This window comes from Oryctolagus cuniculus, chromosome 11 (genome assembly GCF_964237555.1).
Source record: "Oryctolagus cuniculus chromosome 11, mOryCun1.1, whole genome shotgun sequence".
NCBI classification, from domain to species: domain Eukaryota; kingdom Metazoa; phylum Chordata; class Mammalia; order Lagomorpha; family Leporidae; genus Oryctolagus; species Oryctolagus cuniculus.
In genome coordinates this window covers 113,936,730-113,956,063 of record NC_091442.1, presented here as the reverse complement: position 1 = coordinate 113,956,063, position 19,334 = coordinate 113,936,730, and the positions used below count along the sequence as shown (strand labels likewise).

General features: G+C 64.2%; 1 protein-coding gene across 2 annotated transcripts; it reads left to right on the top strand.

Annotated features, from left to right (window-relative positions):
- The first annotated feature begins 3,754 nt into the window (after positions 1 to 3,754).
- Positions 3,755 to 19,205, top strand: IFT27 (intraflagellar transport 27). 2 transcript variants are annotated; one of them, XM_008257077.4, is made up of 7 exons: positions 3,755 to 4,132; positions 10,365 to 10,444; positions 10,749 to 10,808; positions 12,417 to 12,476; positions 14,074 to 14,191; positions 14,901 to 15,010; positions 18,975 to 19,205. In XM_008257077.4, exons 1-7 carry the CDS (start codon positions 4,099 to 4,101, stop codon positions 19,071 to 19,073), a joined length of 561 nt encoding a protein of 186 aa, XP_008255299.1. In that variant the 5' UTR covers positions 3,755 to 4,098; the 3' UTR covers positions 19,074 to 19,205. The 2 variants fall into 2 exon arrangements, with proteins under 2 accessions (XP_008255299.1, XP_069908984.1); XM_070052883.1 differs by lacking the exons at positions 3,755 to 4,132; positions 10,365 to 10,444; positions 10,749 to 10,808; positions 12,417 to 12,476 and adding an exon at positions 12,920 to 13,340.
- The last annotated feature ends 129 nt before the right edge of the window (positions 19,206 to 19,334 follow it).

Here is a 19,334-nt window from a genome sequence, read left to right as displayed (position 1 = left end):
TAACTCCTCCTCCTCCTGCACGGAGTGAGCGCGGGTCCAGCTGGGCGTGCAGCCAGCAGGTGGGAGAGGCCCCGGGCCCGGGCTACCTGTACCCAAAGGCTACACCTCTCCCAGTAACAGGCCCCCGGCCTGCCCAAGACTCAGTGTTCAACAACGGGTGCTTGTTGAATGAATGAATGACCACACGGGCAAACACTAAGAAATCCATTCATTCATTCAGTTTAAAAATAGCCCTGAGTGTGTCATGCTGGGCCCCGGTTCTCATGCCGCTCGCCTTCCAGTGGAGGGAGACAGAAACTGCACAAATAGGCAACCAACTAGGGACAATTGTCCGGGGTTGAACAGAGGGTTGTCAGGAAAGCAGAGAGGCAAGGGGACTGAGACTGATGGGTGGAGGCGATGCTATACACTGGGTGCCTGGGAGGGCTTCCCTGGGGACGTGACCTTGAGGCAGCGATCCAAGGTCATGAGAGCAAGAGGCCTGCAGTCCTGCTGCGGGCAGTATGTGCAAAGGCCCTGGGGTAGGAAGGCTCCGGGGACCTTGACACACAAAGACAAGCAGATGTGGTGGCTAAGGTGAATCCTGGCACCACCTACAGACACCAGGGTCACAAGGAAGGCTGTGGCAAGGCCGTTGGCCCTACCCCCATTGCTGGGGCCTGGGAACCTGAATTTCTAACAGCTCCCCGGGTGAGGCTGATGCTCTGGTCCGTGGGTCACAGCACCACTGCTTACCACACAGTCCTATGTGACCACTGTCTGAGCACCCACCTGCCCCTCTGCATCCCAGCGCTTGGTCATCCCTCAACAGACTTTTGGGGAGAGGTGGGCTCTTGGCCTAATAACCACCTAAGATGCTGCCCACTCCCCGTATTAGAGCACCACGTTCGAGCCCTGGCTCCAGTGTCCTGCTAATGCAGACCCTGGGAGGCAGCAGTGGCGACTCAAGTGCCGCCCACGCGGGAGCCCCAGCCCCAGCCCCGCCCCAGCCATCCTGGGTACGTGGGGCGTGGATCAGTGCGGGGGAGTGCTTCGCTCTCTTTCTCAAAACAAAAAACCACATTCCCATTTCAAAAACCATCTTCATTGGGTAGATTCCCCCCAGAAGGGTTCTCTGGCCAGTGTTGTCCACTGTCTGTGCCCGCCCGTGTGGCTCCGCCTGCCCGGGTCCTGGCTAACCCGGTGGGACCCGGTCTCCCATTCACACCCAGAGAGTGGCACCTGCCATTCTCCACATGCCCGCACTGTGTGCCCTGCCTGTGGCCCCACCCAGCCCCGGCGGGGCCCCCCCCTCCGCGTCCACCGTGTAAACTTCCAGCCCTTCTTCAAGGCCTCCTTTCCGGAGTCTCCTTCCCAACCCCTCTCCCCCAGCCAGGGCAAGGCGCGCTCCTCCAGGCGCAGGAGGACCTGTGCCCACGTAAGCCTTGGTGACGGCTCCTCGCTGACTCCTCTTCTCCACCAGAGGTCCCGGCTGCGCGGACGGCCCCGAGCCGGCGCAGGTCTCCCCACGGCTGCCCTGTCTTCCCTTTCAGTCCGTTTGCATGGCAGACAAAAATAGATTCCTGGCTCCTCCACACCCGCGTGGCCCTGGCGTGCCCACCACGAGGCCTGGGACCCTGCCTTCTTCCCTTCCGTGGCCCCAGCAGCGGCAAAGGGCCCGGCCCGCAGCCAGCACTCATGTACAGCTGCTGCTTTGTAAGATTTATTTATTTATTTGAAAGGCAGCTATAGACAGAGGGAGAGACAGAGAGAGAGGTCTTCCACCCACTGGTTCACTCCCCAGATGGCCTCCATAGCCTGAGCTGGGCTGTCAGGAGCCAGGAGCTTCTTCCAGGTTTCCCACGCGGGTGGAGGGGCCCAAGGACTTGGGCCATCTTCTACTGCTATCCCAGGCCATAGCAGAGAGCCGGACACCCACACAAGGGCCGGTGCTGCAGGTGTGGCTTTATCTGCTACGCCACGGCCCCGCCCACCATGAACAGCTTCTAAATGAGACCAGGGCAAGAACACGGGGTGATGGGAAGCCATCAGCCCCAGCAAGCATCGAGACGCGGGCTGGCTACGCTCCTGGCTGATAGTGCTAGAGTCCTGGCCTCCCTCAGGGACCCCAGCTCCCTGGCCTGAGAAATTAAAGGGACCACAGCTTCCACTTCCCTGGTGTAGGAGCGGTGGCTACGCAGGGAGGGTGCAAAGCACTCTGCCCGAGCCTGGCGCCCCGGGCTCCCCAGCAGGGAACTCGGGGAGACGCTCGCTCTCCAGGGTGACAGGGAACGGGGCAGCGTCCCCGGTGTTCAAACAACTCCTGACCTGCCACTCAACAGCCGTGCGACCTTGGGCATCAACTTAACCTTGTACGGTCCTTGAAGAGGGAAGGGCGGTCACTGCAGCGAACAGCCTGGCCTGGAGAGGGGCCAGCAAGAAGGGGGACGAGGAGGCAGGGGTTTGAGCGGTCAAGATGCCACTTAGCAAATTATATGGAAAAACACAACATCGCATAAATGGAAGGATGTATAATCGCATCTAAGTAACTTTTTATACCCAGGCGAAACAAACTGCTTCATGAAGGGAAAAAAAAAAAGATGTCACTGAAGAGCGCCCGCCGCCCACGCCGGTTAGCCTGGGTTGAGCACTAGCTCTGCTCCGGTCCAGCCACCTGCTGACGCCACCCAGAGGCAGCGATGGCGGCTGAGTGCCTGGGTCCCTGCCACCCACACGGGAGGTCTGGATGGAGCTCCTGGTTCCCGGCTCCCCCCCCCCCCGGCCCAGCCCTGGCTAGTGCAGGCATTCGGGGAGTGTCCGTGTCTCTCAAACACGCAAATAAGTAAGGGGCCAGAAGCCCAGAGCTCTGCGCATCCTGGCCGGGTGCCCGCGGCAGACCCACATGACGTCGCACGAAGACCATCAGGCAGGAGCACTGGATGGAGCGACAGGTGTCACCAGGACACCAGGGGTGAACCCCGCGGAAGAAAATCCCAGGCTATCCGCATTGGCTACCCTGGTCCAGGGCTGAAACCCCACGCTAGGGAGAGCGCGGGCGCCAGCGAGCAGAGGGAGGGCTCCGAAGGGCACCTGCCGCCCCGGGCCCCCGGGGGCTGCGGCTGGGGCTGGGGGCGCCTGCCCGGGCGGCGGGCAGGGATCTGCGGCCCGGGGGTCACACGCCTCCCCCACCCCCGTCAAACGCCGCCACGGGCTCGGTTTCAAGCGCGCACCGTCCTTGGGCTTTCTAAAGCACGGTCCCTTGGGGACACAGGGCGTGCACGTGGTGGTGCTCCTGGAGCCGCGATCCCTCCAACCCGGGACCCGGACGCGACACCGAAATGCCCCACGCCCCCAGCTCCCAGGCCCTGCTGCCGCCTCTTCGACTGCGCAAGCGCCGCTCAGGACGGCCGGAAGCCGGGCCCCTTGAGGGCGAACCCACTTCAAGCAGGGCAGGGGGCTGTCGCGAATCCCCATTTCTCTGGAAGATGGGCCAAGCCAACCTCTGACCAATCAGAAAGCTTCTTTCATCAGCGCTTTGGCTACTTGGTGTTGGAGTTTGTTTTCCCTGTAAGCAAAGGCGGAGAGAGGGCGGGAGACAGAGCTGATTGACATAACCTGAACCCATTCAGAGTCAAGCGGAATGAACTTGAAGAGCAGATGCTGCTACAAATTGTCTCTCAAAAGGAACCGATTAGTCCCTCCCCCTCCTCCCATTGGGTCTCCGAGAGCTGTCGGGGGGCGGGAGTATTGGTGACAGCCAATCGAGGGTCAGCGAGGAAGCGGCGGAGGCGGAACTAGGGGCGGTGGTTACCAGGCAAACACCTTTGGCGCGGGACTTCGGACGCGAAGGGTCTGGGGCTGCGAGGCTGGGCCGCGCTCCGGGGTCGCGTCGCTTCGCTTGCACTTTCCCTGGCTGCTTCTGGAGCCTTGAGCCGGGCCCCGTCAGGAACCCCCCTCCAGCCCGCACGCCCACCGCCGGCGTCGCTGACTGCCCCCAGCCCCTGTCCAGGAGATCCAGGCCGCGGAGATCGGCCCTCCCACCCACCTCCCATCAGAGGCCGGCGCAGGGCCCCGAGCAGCCGCCCTGCCCCTCTCGGGTCCGGGGCGGCGGCTGTTACCATGGTGAAGCTGGCAGCCAAGTGCATCCTGGCCGGTGAGTCGGCGGCCTCGCGCTCCAACAGCGGCTCCGGCGTCGTGGGAGCTCTTGTCCCTTCCCTTCCGCTCTCCTGCAGTGGCTGGGGCAGTAAAATCCGTTAGGCGGGGAGGAGTTGCCTCCCAGAGCACCTGTGTAGCCCCGTCGGCCTGGCCCGGCGCGGTCAGGAAGCAGGCTTAGCGGTCAGCCGAACCCTGCGCTGTCCGGCGGGGCGAGGCGTGGGGGACTTGGCCGGTCATCACTCCATGCGTCCTGTCGGTTTGGCGCCCTGGCCTCGGCGCTGCCTCGTCCACCCTCGGCCTGTTCCTCCTGAGGCACCGAGAGGGGCGGCGCCAGCTCAGACCCAGGGTTTCCACCCCCGGGTCTTAACTCGCGTTGTTGCGCACACCTGCAGCTTCCCCGGGCTTCCCCAAGCAGCTCAGGAAAGAAGCGGCAAGAAATTGTATGGAGAAAAGAATCTCCTTTTTAAAAGTCAGCGTTAGATGTCGGGGGGGGGGGGGATGAGGGGGGCAGATCAATTTTCCATCGGCTGGTTCACTCCCCCGATGGCTGCAAGGCCCAGGGCTGGGCCAGGCTGATGCCAGGAGCTTCTTCCTGGTCTCCCCCGTGGGCGCAGGGGCCCAAGCACTTGGACTGTCTCCCGCTGCTCTCCCAGGCGCGTTAGCAAGGAGCTGGATCGGAACGGGAGCAGCCGTGGGGGATGGCGGCACTGCAGGCGGCAGGTTAACCCACTGCAGGCTCAGATGAGATGATCATGTTGGGGATGACTTTCCTGATTTGAAAGTAAAAGGGTCCCCCGGAAAGGTGCCTGGCAGCCTAACTCAGCTCATGTTAGGGCTGGAGAATTAGGGGTTCTCAGGGGAGGTGGCTGCCCCGAGCGCCAGGGGAGGCAGTGTTGTGTACGAGAAATAACTGGGCTGTTCCTCTCGCCGGCTCCGTCATGTCTGCTTTCGGGATGAGCTGGCCACAGTTTACTTTCTCCTCCGAATGGGCGGCTCTGACTGTTCCTCCTCCTGTTGCTTCTCAAATCGAGCTGCCCGCTGGAGTGGTTTCTGGGCGCCAGCACCATGCTGGACTCTCAACCCTTCTCCCCCTGGGCGGGACTGTCCTCCTCACTTAGAGGGGAAGAGGCCCAGAGAGGGGAGGACATGCACAGGGTCACACAGCAGGAGCCGCACACTGTGTGATCAGACCCGGTGGTCTGGCTCCCGGGGCTCTGTTCCCAGCCCAGGCTTTCAGTGTCTCTCATTTTGCCCTCCTCCTCCTCCTCCCCGTCCTCCTTTTTAGAGGCTGAGTGACAGTGAGAGGAGAGGCAGAGATCTTCCATCCACTGGCTCGCTCCCCAGCTGGGGCAGGGCCAGGCCAAATCCAGGAGGCTGGAACTCCATCCGGGTCTCCCTGGTGCGTGGCAGGGGCCCAGACACATTAGCAGGGAGCAGCCAGGACCTTCACTGGCGCTCCACTGTGGGCCGCCGGCACCATCAAGCAGCTTAGCCCGTGCCACGACGCCGGCCCCGGTGTCCGCCTCTGCCCCTGCTCCCGAGGCTGACGTTTCTACTCGGTCCAGCCGCCGCCTGCAGGAGCGGGAGTGACCCTGAACCCCAGCCCGGCCTTCAGTCTGCAGCCTGCCCGTGAGGCCCCAAAGGCCTCTCTTCCTGGAAGTGTCCGGGGACCTAAAGGCCTCAGCCTGGCCCCCTTTCCCACCACGCACATGCACACGCACACGCACACGCACACGCACACGCAAGCACACACATGCACGCACCATCGCTGGCTTTCTCTTTCCTTTCACCTCTTCCGGGCCCGCTGCTTAACCCGTGCGGCTTTGTTTTTTCTCCCCCGTAACCAGTCCAAGGGTGTTCATGCGACAGCCGCCACTGGGCACCTGCTGCCTGGGAGTCGTCCTGCACGGGGAGCGCAGGGCCGCTTCAGCCCAGCCCCTGCGCTGCAGGACCGGCGGAGGTGCCCGTGAGAGGTTGATCCGCAGCAAACACGAATCAAGACACCCGAGATGTTTTATATATATATATATTTTTTTTTTTTTTGACAGGCAGAGTGGACAGTGAGAGAGGGAGAGAGACAGAGAAAGGTCTTCCTTTTGCCATTGGTTCACCCTCCAATGGCCGCCGCGGCCAGTGCGCTGTGGCCGGCGCACCGCGCTGATCCAATGGCAGGAGCCAGGTGCTTCTCCTGGTCTCCCATGGGGTGCAGGGCCCAAGGACCTGGGCCATCCTCCACTGCACTCCCTGGCCACAGCAGAGAGCTGGCCTGGAAGAGGGGCAACCGGGACAGACTCCGGTGCCCCGACCGGGACTAGAACCCGGTGTGCCGGCGCCGCAAGGCGGAGGATTAGCCTAGTGAGCCACGGCGCCGGCGAGATGTTATATATTAATGTCAGCCGTCGCAAAACACACAGAACACTGGAGTAAGGGAAAGGGTTTATTGGGGAACACCCAACAGACCGGAGTGAAGGGGCGGCGAAGGGAAAGAGAAGGAGACTGTAAGGGAGAGACAGGAGGGAGGAGAGAGACGAAGAGGAGGAGACTAGAGAGCAGAACCAAGAGAGCACGTGTTCAGAACAGGCCCTTTTAAAACTTTGCCCGAGGGCGGGCAGGGAAGCAGAAGCAGTGAATCCCATTAGGATGGGGGTGGAGCCTGGCTCAGGTAGCTGGGCCATGCGGCCACCTGGCTAAAACTGCGCCAGTTTCTTAACACGAGAAATGCCTCGTGTGGCTGGTTCTGGCTCCCACCACGTGAGCAAAGCACACTTGGTGCTCATCTGTGTTTTCTTAGGAAACATTTAAGCAGCACCTACTGTATGCCAGGCGCTGTGCATTTTAACTCACGAAATCTTCCCAGCAATTTGAGGAAGCGGGTGTTACTGCTGGCCCGTTGGATGGCTGTGGCCGCTGAGGCACAGAGTGGCTAAGGGACTGACCCACAGTCACACAGCTAGCAAGTGACGGAATCGGTCGTGAGTCTGCACCCTGAGGTGCTGTGACGTGCTGCTTCTCGGGACGCAGGGGATGGTGACGGTGCCTCCAGGGAGGACGCACCTCGGCCGCCTGGGGATGGACAGACAGGACACCAGGCTTTGCCTGGCAGATAATGGGCAGGCTTTGGACTTGGACTGGGGCACCGGACGGAGCTGGCCCTGGGCTGAGAGCGGGAGTGCAGAGCCCAGACTGTGTGCTGGTGAGAGCTGGGCCGTGGGCCGGGGCAGGCTTGGCGGGCGGGCATCGCTGCGGTTTGCGCGAGAGCCGGGAGGAGGGCGCCGCCCTGGGAGGGTCCCTGGGCGGTGCTGTGCACAGGGCGGCTGAGGCGGGGAGGAGAGAGCGGCCTGCTGGTGGGCCTTCCTACCCGAGGCCTGGTGGAGACCACAACGCACTCAGCCCTCAGCGGGGACGGCTCATCAGGCATGGAGGGCCAAGGGCAGGCAGCGGGCAGGGGTGGGGCCACCGGAGCTTAGCAGCCCTCAGAGCTGGGATGCAGACCCCCGCGGCCCCTTGGCTCACGCAGCCACTGCAGTTCAGTGGCCCAGCGGGGGGAGGTCACTGTGACTCACTTCCTGCAGCAGCAGGGTCTGGAGCACAATCCAGGTCCCCCACGTGGGCGTGGGCGGCAGGAACCCAACCAGCTGAGCCATCACTGCAGCGTGAGGTGTGGGCGGGGGCAGTATTGGGAGACGCCCAGGTGTGGGGTGTGGGCGGGGGCAGTGTCAGGAGACACCCGGGTGTGGGCGGGGGCAGTGTCGGGAGACCCCCAGGTGTGAGGTGTGGGTGGGGGCAGTGTCACGAGATGCCCAGGTGTGAGGTGTGGGCAGGAGCAGTGTCGGGAGACTCCCAGGTGTGGGTGTGGGCGGGGGCAGTGTTAGGAGATGCCTGGGTGTGGGTGGGGGCAGTGTCGGGAGATGCCCAGGTGTGGGGTGTGGGCGGGGGCAGTGTCGGGAGACCCCCAGGTGTGGGGTGTGGGTGGGGGCAGTGTCGGGAGACCCCCAGGTGTGGGGTGTGTGAGTGGGGGCAGTGTCGGGAGACACCCAGGTGTGAGGTGTGGGCAGGGGCAGTGTCGGGAGACGCCCAGGTGTGAGGTGTGGGCAGGGGCAGTGTCGGGAAACCCCCAGGTGTGGGTGGGGGCAGTGTCGCGAGATGCCCAGGTGTGGGGTGTGTGAGTGGGGGCAGTGTCGGGAGACGCCCAGGTGTGGGGTGTGGGCGGGGGCAGTGTCGGGAGACACCCGGGTGTGGGTGGGGGCAGTGTCGGGAGACCCCCAGGTGTGGGGTGTGGGCGGGGGCGTGGGCTTGAGATGCAGCAGAGGATGTGAGAGAGGGAAGGGCCACTGCTGGATAGGGGAGGGGGCAGTGAGGACGCGGCGTGGGGGTGTGCAGAGCCCCAGGGACCCGGGAGCCTGGCTGTGCACAGACGCGTTGGGTAAAGGCCCACGGGTGCTGGGAATACCAAGCACAGCAGGGAGGCCTTGAGGGTCGAGGCCGTGAGAATGATTCAGAGCTCCGAGGACTCACGTGGGGGCCGAGGAGTGGGCAGAGTGGCAGGAGACTCTGGCCAGCGCCGGGGCCCTGAGACCACAGGGCCAGGGCTCAGGGTGGAGGGTCACGTCGGGCTGCCTCATGCCCTTGAGAGCTGTCAAGGATGATGAGAACCAAGAACAGACATTGGACTTGGCAGGTCCGGGGTCACGGTGGCCTCCGCCGTCACCCTCGGGAAGCCCGCCCGCCGCACAACTCACTCCTTCCTTCCGCGCCTCGCTGCTGCCGCAGACGGCGCCCTGGTTCTCAGTGCTTGACCTTGCACTTGTCAGCTTGCTGCTCTGCCGATGTGGGTAGCAGTGGTTTCGCCTCCTCGCAGCCACCGCAGGAGGTGTCCTGTAGGAGCAGGTGACGCCGCCTGACAGCTGGGGGTGAAGCAGATCAGACCTGCGGGCACTGTCCCACGTCGGGAGGGCCCATTGCCGCCGCGTGCGGGAGCGGGCAGCTGGGTGCGGGCAGGGCGTGCAGGAGAGCTGTCTGTGCTCCAAGAACGGTGGTGCCCGGCCCCGGTCCCCACTGTGGGCCAGGGCTGGGTCAGCGGTGGGCCCCGACTGCAGGGGAGGAGGGGCCTGGAGGGGAGGGCACCTGCTTCTCCCACCCTCTTCATCTGTCCCCTGAGGTGCATGGCAGCGGCCTCGGCGGGGAAGGCAGGCGTGGGCGCACGAATGGGACACGCTGCTTCCCGTCCACGTGGGGCAGATAGGGAAGCCAGGCCCGAACAGCTCACTCACACCTGGAGGAGTTAAAGCGCAGTGCCATGCGCCGTCCAAGAATTGTCTTCCGAGGGAATTATAGGTGGGAAAAGCCTAAACTGGAGGCGAACAGAGCGGCCAGCCCTCAGCAGGCAGTGGGCACACAGGGTGCAGGGGCGCCGGCGCTGAGGGTCGAGAGCTGGTTCTGTCTGGGGCTGGATGGACGAAGGGCTGGGAACCAGGGTGTGGCTCTGCAGGTGCGGAAGATACTGCAAATAAAACAGGCGGCCAGCAGGCGGCCGAGCGGGGTCATGGGTGCAAAACTCAGGAGGACGAATGGGGAGGTAGAGACGGGCGGAGAGAGCCGGCGGCACCTGGCGAGCTCGGGCAGCACTCCAGGCCCCACTGCTCCCGGGTGGGATCCCAGGCTCGCCGCGTCCCTGTGCGGGGCTGTTGACCAGCCAGAGAGCGTTGGGAGAAGCCCAGCTTGGCGGGAACGGTTCCTGCTGCGATGGGGCTGTGGCGAGGCTGCGAGGAGGAGCCCGGGCAGGTGGAGAAGGTCCCCTGGACACGGGTTTCGGGGTGGGCAGGGAGAAAGACGGGGCCTTCCACCCACTGGTTCACTCCCCCTGTGCCCACAGCAGCCAGGGCTGGGCCAGGCCACAGCCAAGACCCCAGAACTCCGTCTGGGTCTCCCACGCGGGCTGGCAGGGACCTACTGCGAGAGTCACGCCTTGCTGTCTCAGCGCACGTTCGCGGAAGCTGGACCAGGCACGCCGGTGTGGGCTGTGGGAGTCCCAGCTTAGCCGCGGCACCAGACGCCCGCCCCGCCGTGAATTTAGGGTCTCACAAGCCCATTGCCCTGCTCACGACCTCCGAACAAGAGCCCACGCAGGCCCAGGACGTCATCGGTGAAAAGCCACTGGCATTCCGGTGTCTGGGGCCAGAGCTTCTCGGGGCTGATGAGAACTCACGGCGTCCCCTGCCCTGACCTCACAGGAGACCCCGCGGTGGGCAAGACTGCCCTGGCCCAGACCCTCCGCAGTGACGGGGCCCACTTCCAGAAGAACTACACCCTGGTGAGCCGCATGAAGGCTGTGGAGCAGGGGCCACCGAGAAGCCCCCTCCCCCACCGCTGCTCGCGGGGGCCGGTGCCATGGGGTGGGGGGCCATGTGCCGAGCGGGCTGCCCAGGGCACCGTGTGGTCACCAGGCCCGCTCCCGGGCATGGAGGGGAGGGGCCTGGCAGGTCTGCTCTAGCTGCCACACTGCCCGCGAACACCAAGGCGGGTGGGGGGGGGAGCCTCCAGGGACCGGGGTGCTCATCCTCTCCTCCTGTTGCCCCCCCGACCCTCCATGCTCACGCGCTTGGTGCTCATGGCAGACGACGGGGGTGGACTTGGTGGTGAAGACGGTGCCAATTCCCGACACGGGCGACAGCGTGGTGAGTGGTGGCCTCCCCCCACCCCCACCAGGGGACCCAGCGCTGCTCCACCTGGGCTCAGGGCCCCTCCCTGGGAGTGCTGCCATGCGAGGACTTGCCCCGGCCTCGTCCATGCACCTGGGAACAGCATCCGGGACACAGGGAACATGGGGCAGATGAGCTGAGGGCGAGCAGGGGAGGAGTTCGGGGGTGTGGGCCCTGCCGCCAGAGAGCTTGTCAGTGAGCATCTGGGTTCTTGCACCTCTGGGTGCATCCGGGAACTCTTCCGGCTGAGTGGTGGGATGGGAAGCTCGTGTGTGCGCACCTGCGGGAGGACTTGTAGCTTTTCCTAGATCCTTTAAAAATCAAGATTGATTGATTGATTTGAAACGCAGAGTTAGAGAGAGAAGGAGACAGCTTCCTTCACTGGTTCACTCCTCAGATGGCCACAATGGCCAGGGCTGGGCCAGACCAAAGCCAGGAGCCAGGGGCTTCATCTGGGTCTCCCATGCTGGTGCAGGGGCCCGAGGACTTGGGCCATCTTCTGCTGCTTTCCCAGGTGCATTAGCAGGGAGCTGGATCAGAAGTGGAGCAGCCAGGGCTCAAACCGGTGCCCATGTGGGTTGCCAGTGTCACAGGCCATGACACGGATCCCTTCTAGAGATCTGTGGTGGGGCAGGCATTTGGTACAGTGCTTAAGCTGTCTCCTGGGACACCCAGATCCTATGTCAGACTGCCTGGGGTTGAGGCCTGGCCCGGCTTCCTGCCAGTGCGCACCCTGGGAGGCAGCAGTGGTCTCCCAGACACCTGGGTCCCCACCACCCACGTGGGAGGCCTGTGTGGGGCTCTGGGCTCCTGGCTTTGACTTGGCCCAGCCCAGGCTGTTGCTGGCATTTGGGGAGTGAACTAGGGAATGGAAAATCTCTTTTTGTCCAGCTGTGTCTCTCTTTGTCTCTGTCTTTCAAATAAGAAAAATTATATATATAATATATAATATATATATTATATACATGGAGAAACCCATGAGCAAAAATATGTCCCGGATGCCCCTGATGCGGTGGGAAAGGCTGGGGCGGGTGCTCCGGCGCCCATATGCAGGGGGTGCTGGGGTCAGAACCCGCAGGGGGAGGGCAGAGGGCGAGGAGAGGGGGGCTTCGGGGGCAGCAGCACCGGGACAGCCTCCCCTGGGCGGGGTGAGGTGGGGGCGAGGCGGGAAGGGTCATCCCTAGCCCCCCATCCCGGTGGGCGGCCCCTCAGCCATCCCAGAACCTGGACGGCCCAGCCTACTTGACACACACACCCCCCCCACCACCACCACCAGACCTCACCAGGGCTTCTTTAAGACTTGAAAATCCATTTGGTTAGCAAAGCACGGTGACCTCTGGAAAGCAGAGCCCCTGTGGCCTGCGTAGCGTTCTGCTCCCCCAGGTGGGAAGTGGGAGGGGTGAGAAGGGGCGGGGAGGGCTGGGTGGCCTGCGACGGGGGTCCGGGGGTCGCTGCTCTGCTCTCCGCCTTCCTCGCACCCAGGGGCCAGTGTGTGTGCCCGGGGCTAAGGCGAGCACCAGCCGTGACTCTCGCCAAGGGCATCGCGCATGTAGGCATGGTCAGCACGCATGTTTCCAATTCCAGGAGCTCTTCATTTTCGACTCTGCGGGCAAGGAGCTGTTCTCAGACATGCTGGATAAGCTGGCAAGTAGCACGCCCCTTTCCTAACTGCCGCCCTCCCCCTCTCAGCCACCAACATGCACGGTGGCCATTGAGAAAAACTGCGGGGGCGAGATTCCTTACGGGGCATTCTTCTCAGCCCCGGCCCCCACCCCAGCTCTGGACCAGCCGGGTTCCAAATGTGCCAGAAGCCACGTGGCTCTGTCCTTGCAGCCCCTGCTCTGGGCGCCCCCTTCTTGTAAGCACCCTGCCGCAAAGCCTCCTGGGACACACCTGCTGCGTCCGTCCCTCTAGGGACTTGCCTAAGGGCCCTAAAATGAGGCGCAGGCCTCCTGGGGTGGGGGCACCAGGGCTTCCTGGGGGCATCCCACGGGGGTCTGCTCTGGGCCGGGCGCCCGCTGCCTCCCGGGTTGATCCTACCTGTCCGGCCGTACCTCCCCAGGTAACTGCCTCACTGAACTAATTAGAAGGCTGGGCTCCCCCAGAGCCCTCCCCTGCCTTCCACGAAGGCCACATTTTCATGGAAGCTGCCTGCTGCGGCCTTTTGTTGTCTAAGAGAAGTGGGTCCGATGATGACGTCACACAGGGCGCACTGTGTGCCGATTCATGCCGCTTCCCAAGCAGCTGTCAGGGGCGGGGCCTGGTGCCATGTGGCTCCGTCCTTGCAGCCACCACTCTGGGCCCCCTCTTCTTATCAGCCCCCAGCCGCAAAGCCTCCTGGGTGGGGGTTCCTCTCGCCGGGGCCCAGGAGGAGGAGGGGATTCTGGAATCAGGAACTGTCCTAGGCACTTCCCGCGTGCCCCTGGGGCAGTCAGCTTGTTTCGGGGGCCTGGCTGCCCGAAGAGCTCCTGGCTCAGTCGGAGCTCCCCCGAGACACCTGGAAAACCGGTGAGGCCCTGTGAGTGGGGGGTGGGCGCTCCGGAGCCGAGTGGGGGCCGGCCTTGCCAGGGTGCCAGGGGAAGAGAGCATCCCTCCTCCATGCTTTGGGAGAGTCCCGGCGTCCCCACAATGAGCCAGGCTGTCCCCGTGCAGGAGACCAGGGTGACCTGGGGCTCTCTGAGCCGCCCTTGTGAGTGCAGCCACAGCCCCCGATGCCTGCCCGATTGTGGGTGAGGTCTGGGGTAGGGCTGCTGTGGACGCCGCTGCGCTGCCGGGGGAGCACAGAGAGCCCTTGGCGCATAGAACAGCCGGCACCCAGGTCCCAGTGAGGAGAGGAAGAAGACAGGTGGGCTGCAAGGCTGAAGGGCGGAACAGCGGGGGCAGATGGGCCTTGGAGAAGGGCTTGGGCGAGAGGAGAATGGAACAAGCGGCAGGTGCACGCACATCCTCCCGATGGAGAACAGCCCCCCTGCAGCCAGGAACCTGGGTCCCCAGCTCCAGACTGGGACTGCACAGCACCCCCCCCCCGCCCCCGCCCCCCCCCACCCCGCCCCTGCCCAGGAGGGACATGTCAGAGCCTGGTGACCGGCTCTGCTGCTGGGGGTGTGGCCAGTCCCCACTCACGCCCCCTTCAGGGCGGTTCACGCCCTGGCACCCTCATCCCTTCCCTGGGAAGGCCCCCTCCTCCCCCAGCCCCACCTCCACACCGCTGACCCGCGCCCCCTCTCACCCTCACGCCCAGTGGGAGAGTCCCGACGTCCTGTGCCTGGTGTACGACGTGACCAGCGAGCAGTCGTTCAGCAGCTGCGGCCGGTGGCTGGAGAAGGCACGCTCCCTGGCCCCCGGCGTCTCCCTCCCAGGTAGGGGCTGCGGGCGGGCCTCGGCCCCTCAGCTGTGGGGCCCAGGGGGTTGCTAGGGTGGCTGGGTGCCAGGGGGCACTGAGGGCGTGGCCTCTGACGGCCTTGCTTGTGCAGTGGCCCCGCCTCTGAGTGGCCATCCACATCTACAAAAGGGGAGCAAAGCCGCCCCCCAGCGGGGCTGTGGGAGAGACTCGGGGGAAGAACGCTTGCTCCCGGAAGGCCAGCCCGGGGAGGACCCCTCCTGGGCCTGGGGGACAGGCAGCGTGCGCGTCCCGGCCTCACCGCTGAGGGCCTTCAGTCCACTGAGTGTTCATCGCTGTGTGAAATCAGCAAGTCCTCCTCGTTCCCACCCAGGAGACAGGCTCAACAGTGCGTGCCGCTGGGGCTGCTGGGGGCCAAGCTGCCTCGCCCGCCAGCTCTGCCTGGGCCCGGGCTTGGATCAGCATCGATGCCCGTTTTACACTGCCCCCTTGGCTCACACACACCTGGCCCTGCCGCCCTGTGCACCGGGGACACAGGAGCTCGTGATGGCCAGGAAAAAAGGCCACGCAGAAGCAAAGCCCACCTGGGGGGCCGGCACGAGAGGCCCCGGCCCAGGGAGCCGCTCTCCCAAGGTGCCGCACGTCCCTCAGAGGCCGCGTGCTCGCTCGCGCCGCGCTGCCCGTGCCCCAGCTAAGTGCCGTGTGTTCTGGATGCTTCTCTGGAGCAGGTGTGTTGGTGGGGAATAAGACAGACCTGGCCAGCAGACGAGCCGTGGACCCCGCCCAGGCCCAGGCGTGGGCACTGAGCCAAGGCCTGGAGTGTCTGGAGACCTCCGTGGTGAGTTTGCCCGCAGGGGTGGGGGCGGGGGCGCGCACTTCGCCGCCGTAGGTACGCAGAGACCAGCGTGGAGCTGATGTTTGCATTCTTAGCCCAGATCCTTCCCCCCGCGCACTAGAAATCCTCACAGGTCACGTCAACCACGGGAGCCGGCCAGCCCCAGGGGAGCTGTGGCTCCATGGCGGCCCTCGCGGCTGGGCTGGGGTGGGGCGGCACCTGATTCCCCCGCGTCCGCACACTCAGTGTTGGCCCCACAGGCCCCAGGTGGGCGTGGAGGAGCCGCAGTGACTGGCCCGAGGCAGCGTGACGGGTGACAGAGCCAGCCGGGGCTGGGGTCCCTGGCTTCTCATGCCATCAGTGCAGCTGGCCCCCACTTGCTGCGCCCCGGGGTGACTCCAGCCCACCAAGTGCCCTCCAGCAAGCTGGAGTGGGAAGTTCAAGGGCGACAGGATTTGGGCTGTCCAGCTCTGCCCCCTGGCGGTGCTTGTGAGCCCTACAGCCCTGGCCTTCCCATGGCCAGCTGCAGCAGCTGACCCAGGCCCCGCCTAGAAACGGCCGTCTCAGCACCAGCCCGGGGCCTTGGTGGTCGTTCCCTACCCAAACTCTGCTGCAGCCCCTGGCACTGCCTTTGTGGGGTGCCGTGACGACATGAGCCTTAAGAGTGGCGCTGCCCTCCTGCGGCCAGTCGAGAGCCAGCCGGGGAACCCTGGGCGTGGCACTCAGCCACTCGGCGCTCCGTCTGCCCCTGGGAAGCAAGGGAAATGCGGCAGCGCCCTCCTGGATTGTAGGTGCGAGATTAAGACGGTGACGCCAGAGCCCTGGCACAGTCTGCTAAGTGCTCAGTGAGTGGCCGCTGGTTTTACAGCATGAACGTCCCTGGCGGTCTCACTTGCACCCTTACGGCTGAGCCCTTGCACTCGTAGCCGGCAGTGAGGAATGTCACCCCTGCCCCTGGTCCAGTGGCCACAGACGCTGAATTAAGGAAGTTCCAGCTGAGCGTTTACCACACCGAGGGCTCCCTCAGTGGCGCCCCTGGCGAGCAGCGTCCCGGGTTCCCTCTTCCTGGGTTCCCGCCCGTGAACTTGCCCCTCACCCCGAGACCCATCCCGGGACTTCCCGGAACTCTTGATGGAACTCAGAAGTTAAAACCCAGCTGCCGCGAAAGCCGCTGGGCCGCGAGGTGCAGGTGTCCGGGTGTCGCGGTGGGTGGGGAGGGGGCTTCCGTGCAGCTCGTGGCGTTAACCCTGCACGCTAACACGTCCCCCCTGCCACGGTCATAGCACTGGCAGCTCCGGTAAGCGAGCCGTGATTCAAAAGGAAATGCAGCCAGATGCCCTCCGAGACGCGGGCGGGTCGCAGCGTCCTGCCCGTCCTGTCCTCCCTGAACTCCTCCCGAATCCGCAGCCGTGGTCTCGCGGCCGCTGCGATGCCTCCCCTCCCCAGCACAGCCTGGATCTTGAAATGTGCAGACCAAGACATCAAAGCATGTGTTTAAGCAAACGTTAAAAATGTTGAAAACCACATTGTTCATCACCTTGAGGGGTTGGACCAGCGTCAGAAACCAAGTCCTGGGATGAGGCTGGGGCAGTGCAGGGAGGAGGGGCTGGCGCTGGCTGGAGGCTGCCGTGTGCGCTGGTTTTGCACACGGTACCTGCATAAGCGCCCTAACAGCCCCACAGGCGGCTGCACCTGTGTCAGGTCTCAGAGCAATGGAGCAGAGGGTGGCTCCTCCCTGAGTGTGCAGGTGAAGAGAGAACTGGAGCCACGGAACCCCGGAGATGTGACGTCATGTGGCACACGGGTCTCTGGCTCGGGCGGCCCTGTGGCGGCGGAAAGTGGCCCAGTTGACGTCGCTTCCTGGTGACTGTTGAGGCTCCCAGGTGCTGAACTCCTTACTTCGTAGAGTTCTCCCTAGACCCGGCTTTGGGGAGCCCTCTGGATCCCTTCAGAAGTCCAGGTGCACCTGCTGTGGTGGATGCCTTGTTCACATCCCAAACCGTCCTTAACCATGTGGCCACCGGCTGCCCTCCTCCCGGTCCCGCAGAGCCCCGGGCGGGCAGCCCCAGGCCGGCACTGCTTGCCCCTGCTGGCCCAGGGGAGCAGAAGCACCTTGCAGCCTTCGTGTCAGTTTATTTTCATTTTATCTGAGAAAGAGAGCTTTTTTTTTTTTTTTTTTGACAGGCAGAGTGGACAGTGAGAGAGAGAGACAGAGAGAAAGGTCTTCCTTTGCCGTTGGTTCACCCTCCAATGGCCGCCGCGGCCCATGCGCTGCGGCCGGCGCACCGCGCTGATCCAAAGGCAGGAGCCAGGTGCTTCTCCTGGTCTCCCATGGGGTGCAGGGCCCAAGCACTTGGGCCATCCTCCACTGCACTCCCGGGCCACAGCAGAGAGCTGGCCTGGAAGAGGGGCAACCGGGACAGAATCCGACACCCTGACCGGGACTAGAACTCGGTGTGCCGGCACCGCAGGCGGAGGATTAGCCTATTGAGCCGCGGCGCCGGCCTGAGAGAGATCTTCTATCTGCTAGTTCTCCCCAAATGCCTGGGCAACAGCCAGGGTTGGAGCAGGCCAAAGCCAGGAGCCTGCAACTCCATCCCGGCCTGCCAGTCCTTGGAGCGTCACCCCTGCCTTCAGGGTGCGTTAGCAGGACGCTGGGTTGGAAGTGGAGTGGCTGGGACTCCAGCCAGGCACTCGCGTACAGGGTGCAGCGCGCTCGGCCCAGCTTCTGTCTGCTTAACGTTTATTTCGAGAGGCAGAGGCGGCTGGAGATCTCATCTACTGAGCCACTCCCGAGTGCCCGGGCTGCACGTGGCTTTACCGGAGTGCAGCCAGCAGCTCGGGCCCCTGCCTCACGCCGTTGCCTTCTGGGTTTTGTTTGTTTGTTTATTTTTGAAGATTCATTCATTGAGGCCCAGCGGGTTAAGCTGCTGCTTGCAGGGCCAGCACCACGTCCCGTATCAGAGCGCCAGTTCAAGTCCCTGCTGCTCCACTTCTGGAGCACACGGGACTGTGTGCTCGTGGGGGAGACCCGGGGGAATTCCTGGCTCATGTTTGTGCCTGGCCTGTCTTTGGCTGATGTGGCCATTTAGGGAATGAACCAGTGGGTGAAAGATTCTCTCTCTCTCTCTCTCTCTCTCTCTCTCTCTCTCTCTCATTCTGCCTTCCAAATGAAGGAAGAGAATCCTCTAGAAAGATGCATTGGTTCCTTTGAAAGGCAGACAGGTCTTCCGCCTGCCGGATCGTTCCCCCAAATGCTGGCAGCAGCTAAGTGTAAACCAAGCCAGAGCCGGGAGCTCCATCCGGGTCTCCTTTATGGTGACAGAAACTACACCTGCTGCTTCCCAGTGCACCTGCAGGGACCCCCACCTGTGCTCCATGATGGGGCAGGGCTTCCTAGATGTCGCCCCCCTACCCCGCGCCAGGTGCACACCCCCTGCTGCAGCCTGCTGGCTGGCACCTGAGCGGGTGGGGGGTGGTGTGCGGTGTGTCCCGGTGAGCTCTCCTGGCCGCGCCGTCGGGACCGCCAGCTCCGGGCTCTGCACTCCTCCGGGGCCTCCACCTTTTTCCTGAGAGCCTCACAACGACTCGACGGAGACCGGGGGGGGGGGGTGCCCTGCCCCTCCCCCCAGAAACAGCCCTGTCCCCACACCAACCCGGTTCCCATCGAGACCCTTGGGGACAGGGGCTCTGCCTCTGGTGCGTGGGGCTCCTGGCCGGCACCTGCTGTGTTGGCCTCCGGACCCTGAGTCCAGACGAAGTGAGAAAGGGCCTTGTCTCACCCCCGTCCGGCATCCAGCTCTGTCCGAACGGCCCCAGCACCTTGGCCGCCGTGGGTGGTGCCTCTCTGCCCGACGCCCTCACCTAGGGTGCAGGGGGAGGCCGAGTGTGGGCAGCCCCGAGCGAGCAGAGCTGGCCCTCTGCCCATGCGAGAACGACACCGCGGCTTTCTCGACTCTCTCTGCAGAAGGAGCAGGAGAACTACGAGGCCCCGTTCCACTGCCTGGCCCAGCAGTTCCACCGCCTGTACCGGGAGAAGGTGGAGACCTTCCGGGCGTTGGTGTGAGGGCCGGGCGGACGGTGCTGCCGGGCACCCCGCCGCGGGCTCGGCCCCGTGGAAGGCACGAGAACGGCAGACTCGCCCCCTGTGCTGCCAGAGCACCCCAACAGCTCAATAAAGGGAGCAGAGAACCCAGAAGCGGTGGCTCCTCTCGTTCTTGGCCAGGGCAGCCCTGGTTCTGGGCTGCACCTAGGCTGCTGTGGCACCGCCCATCACAGAGCAATCCCAGGAGCTCTGCTCCGAGCCCGGCGGCCTCCCTTTGTGGTG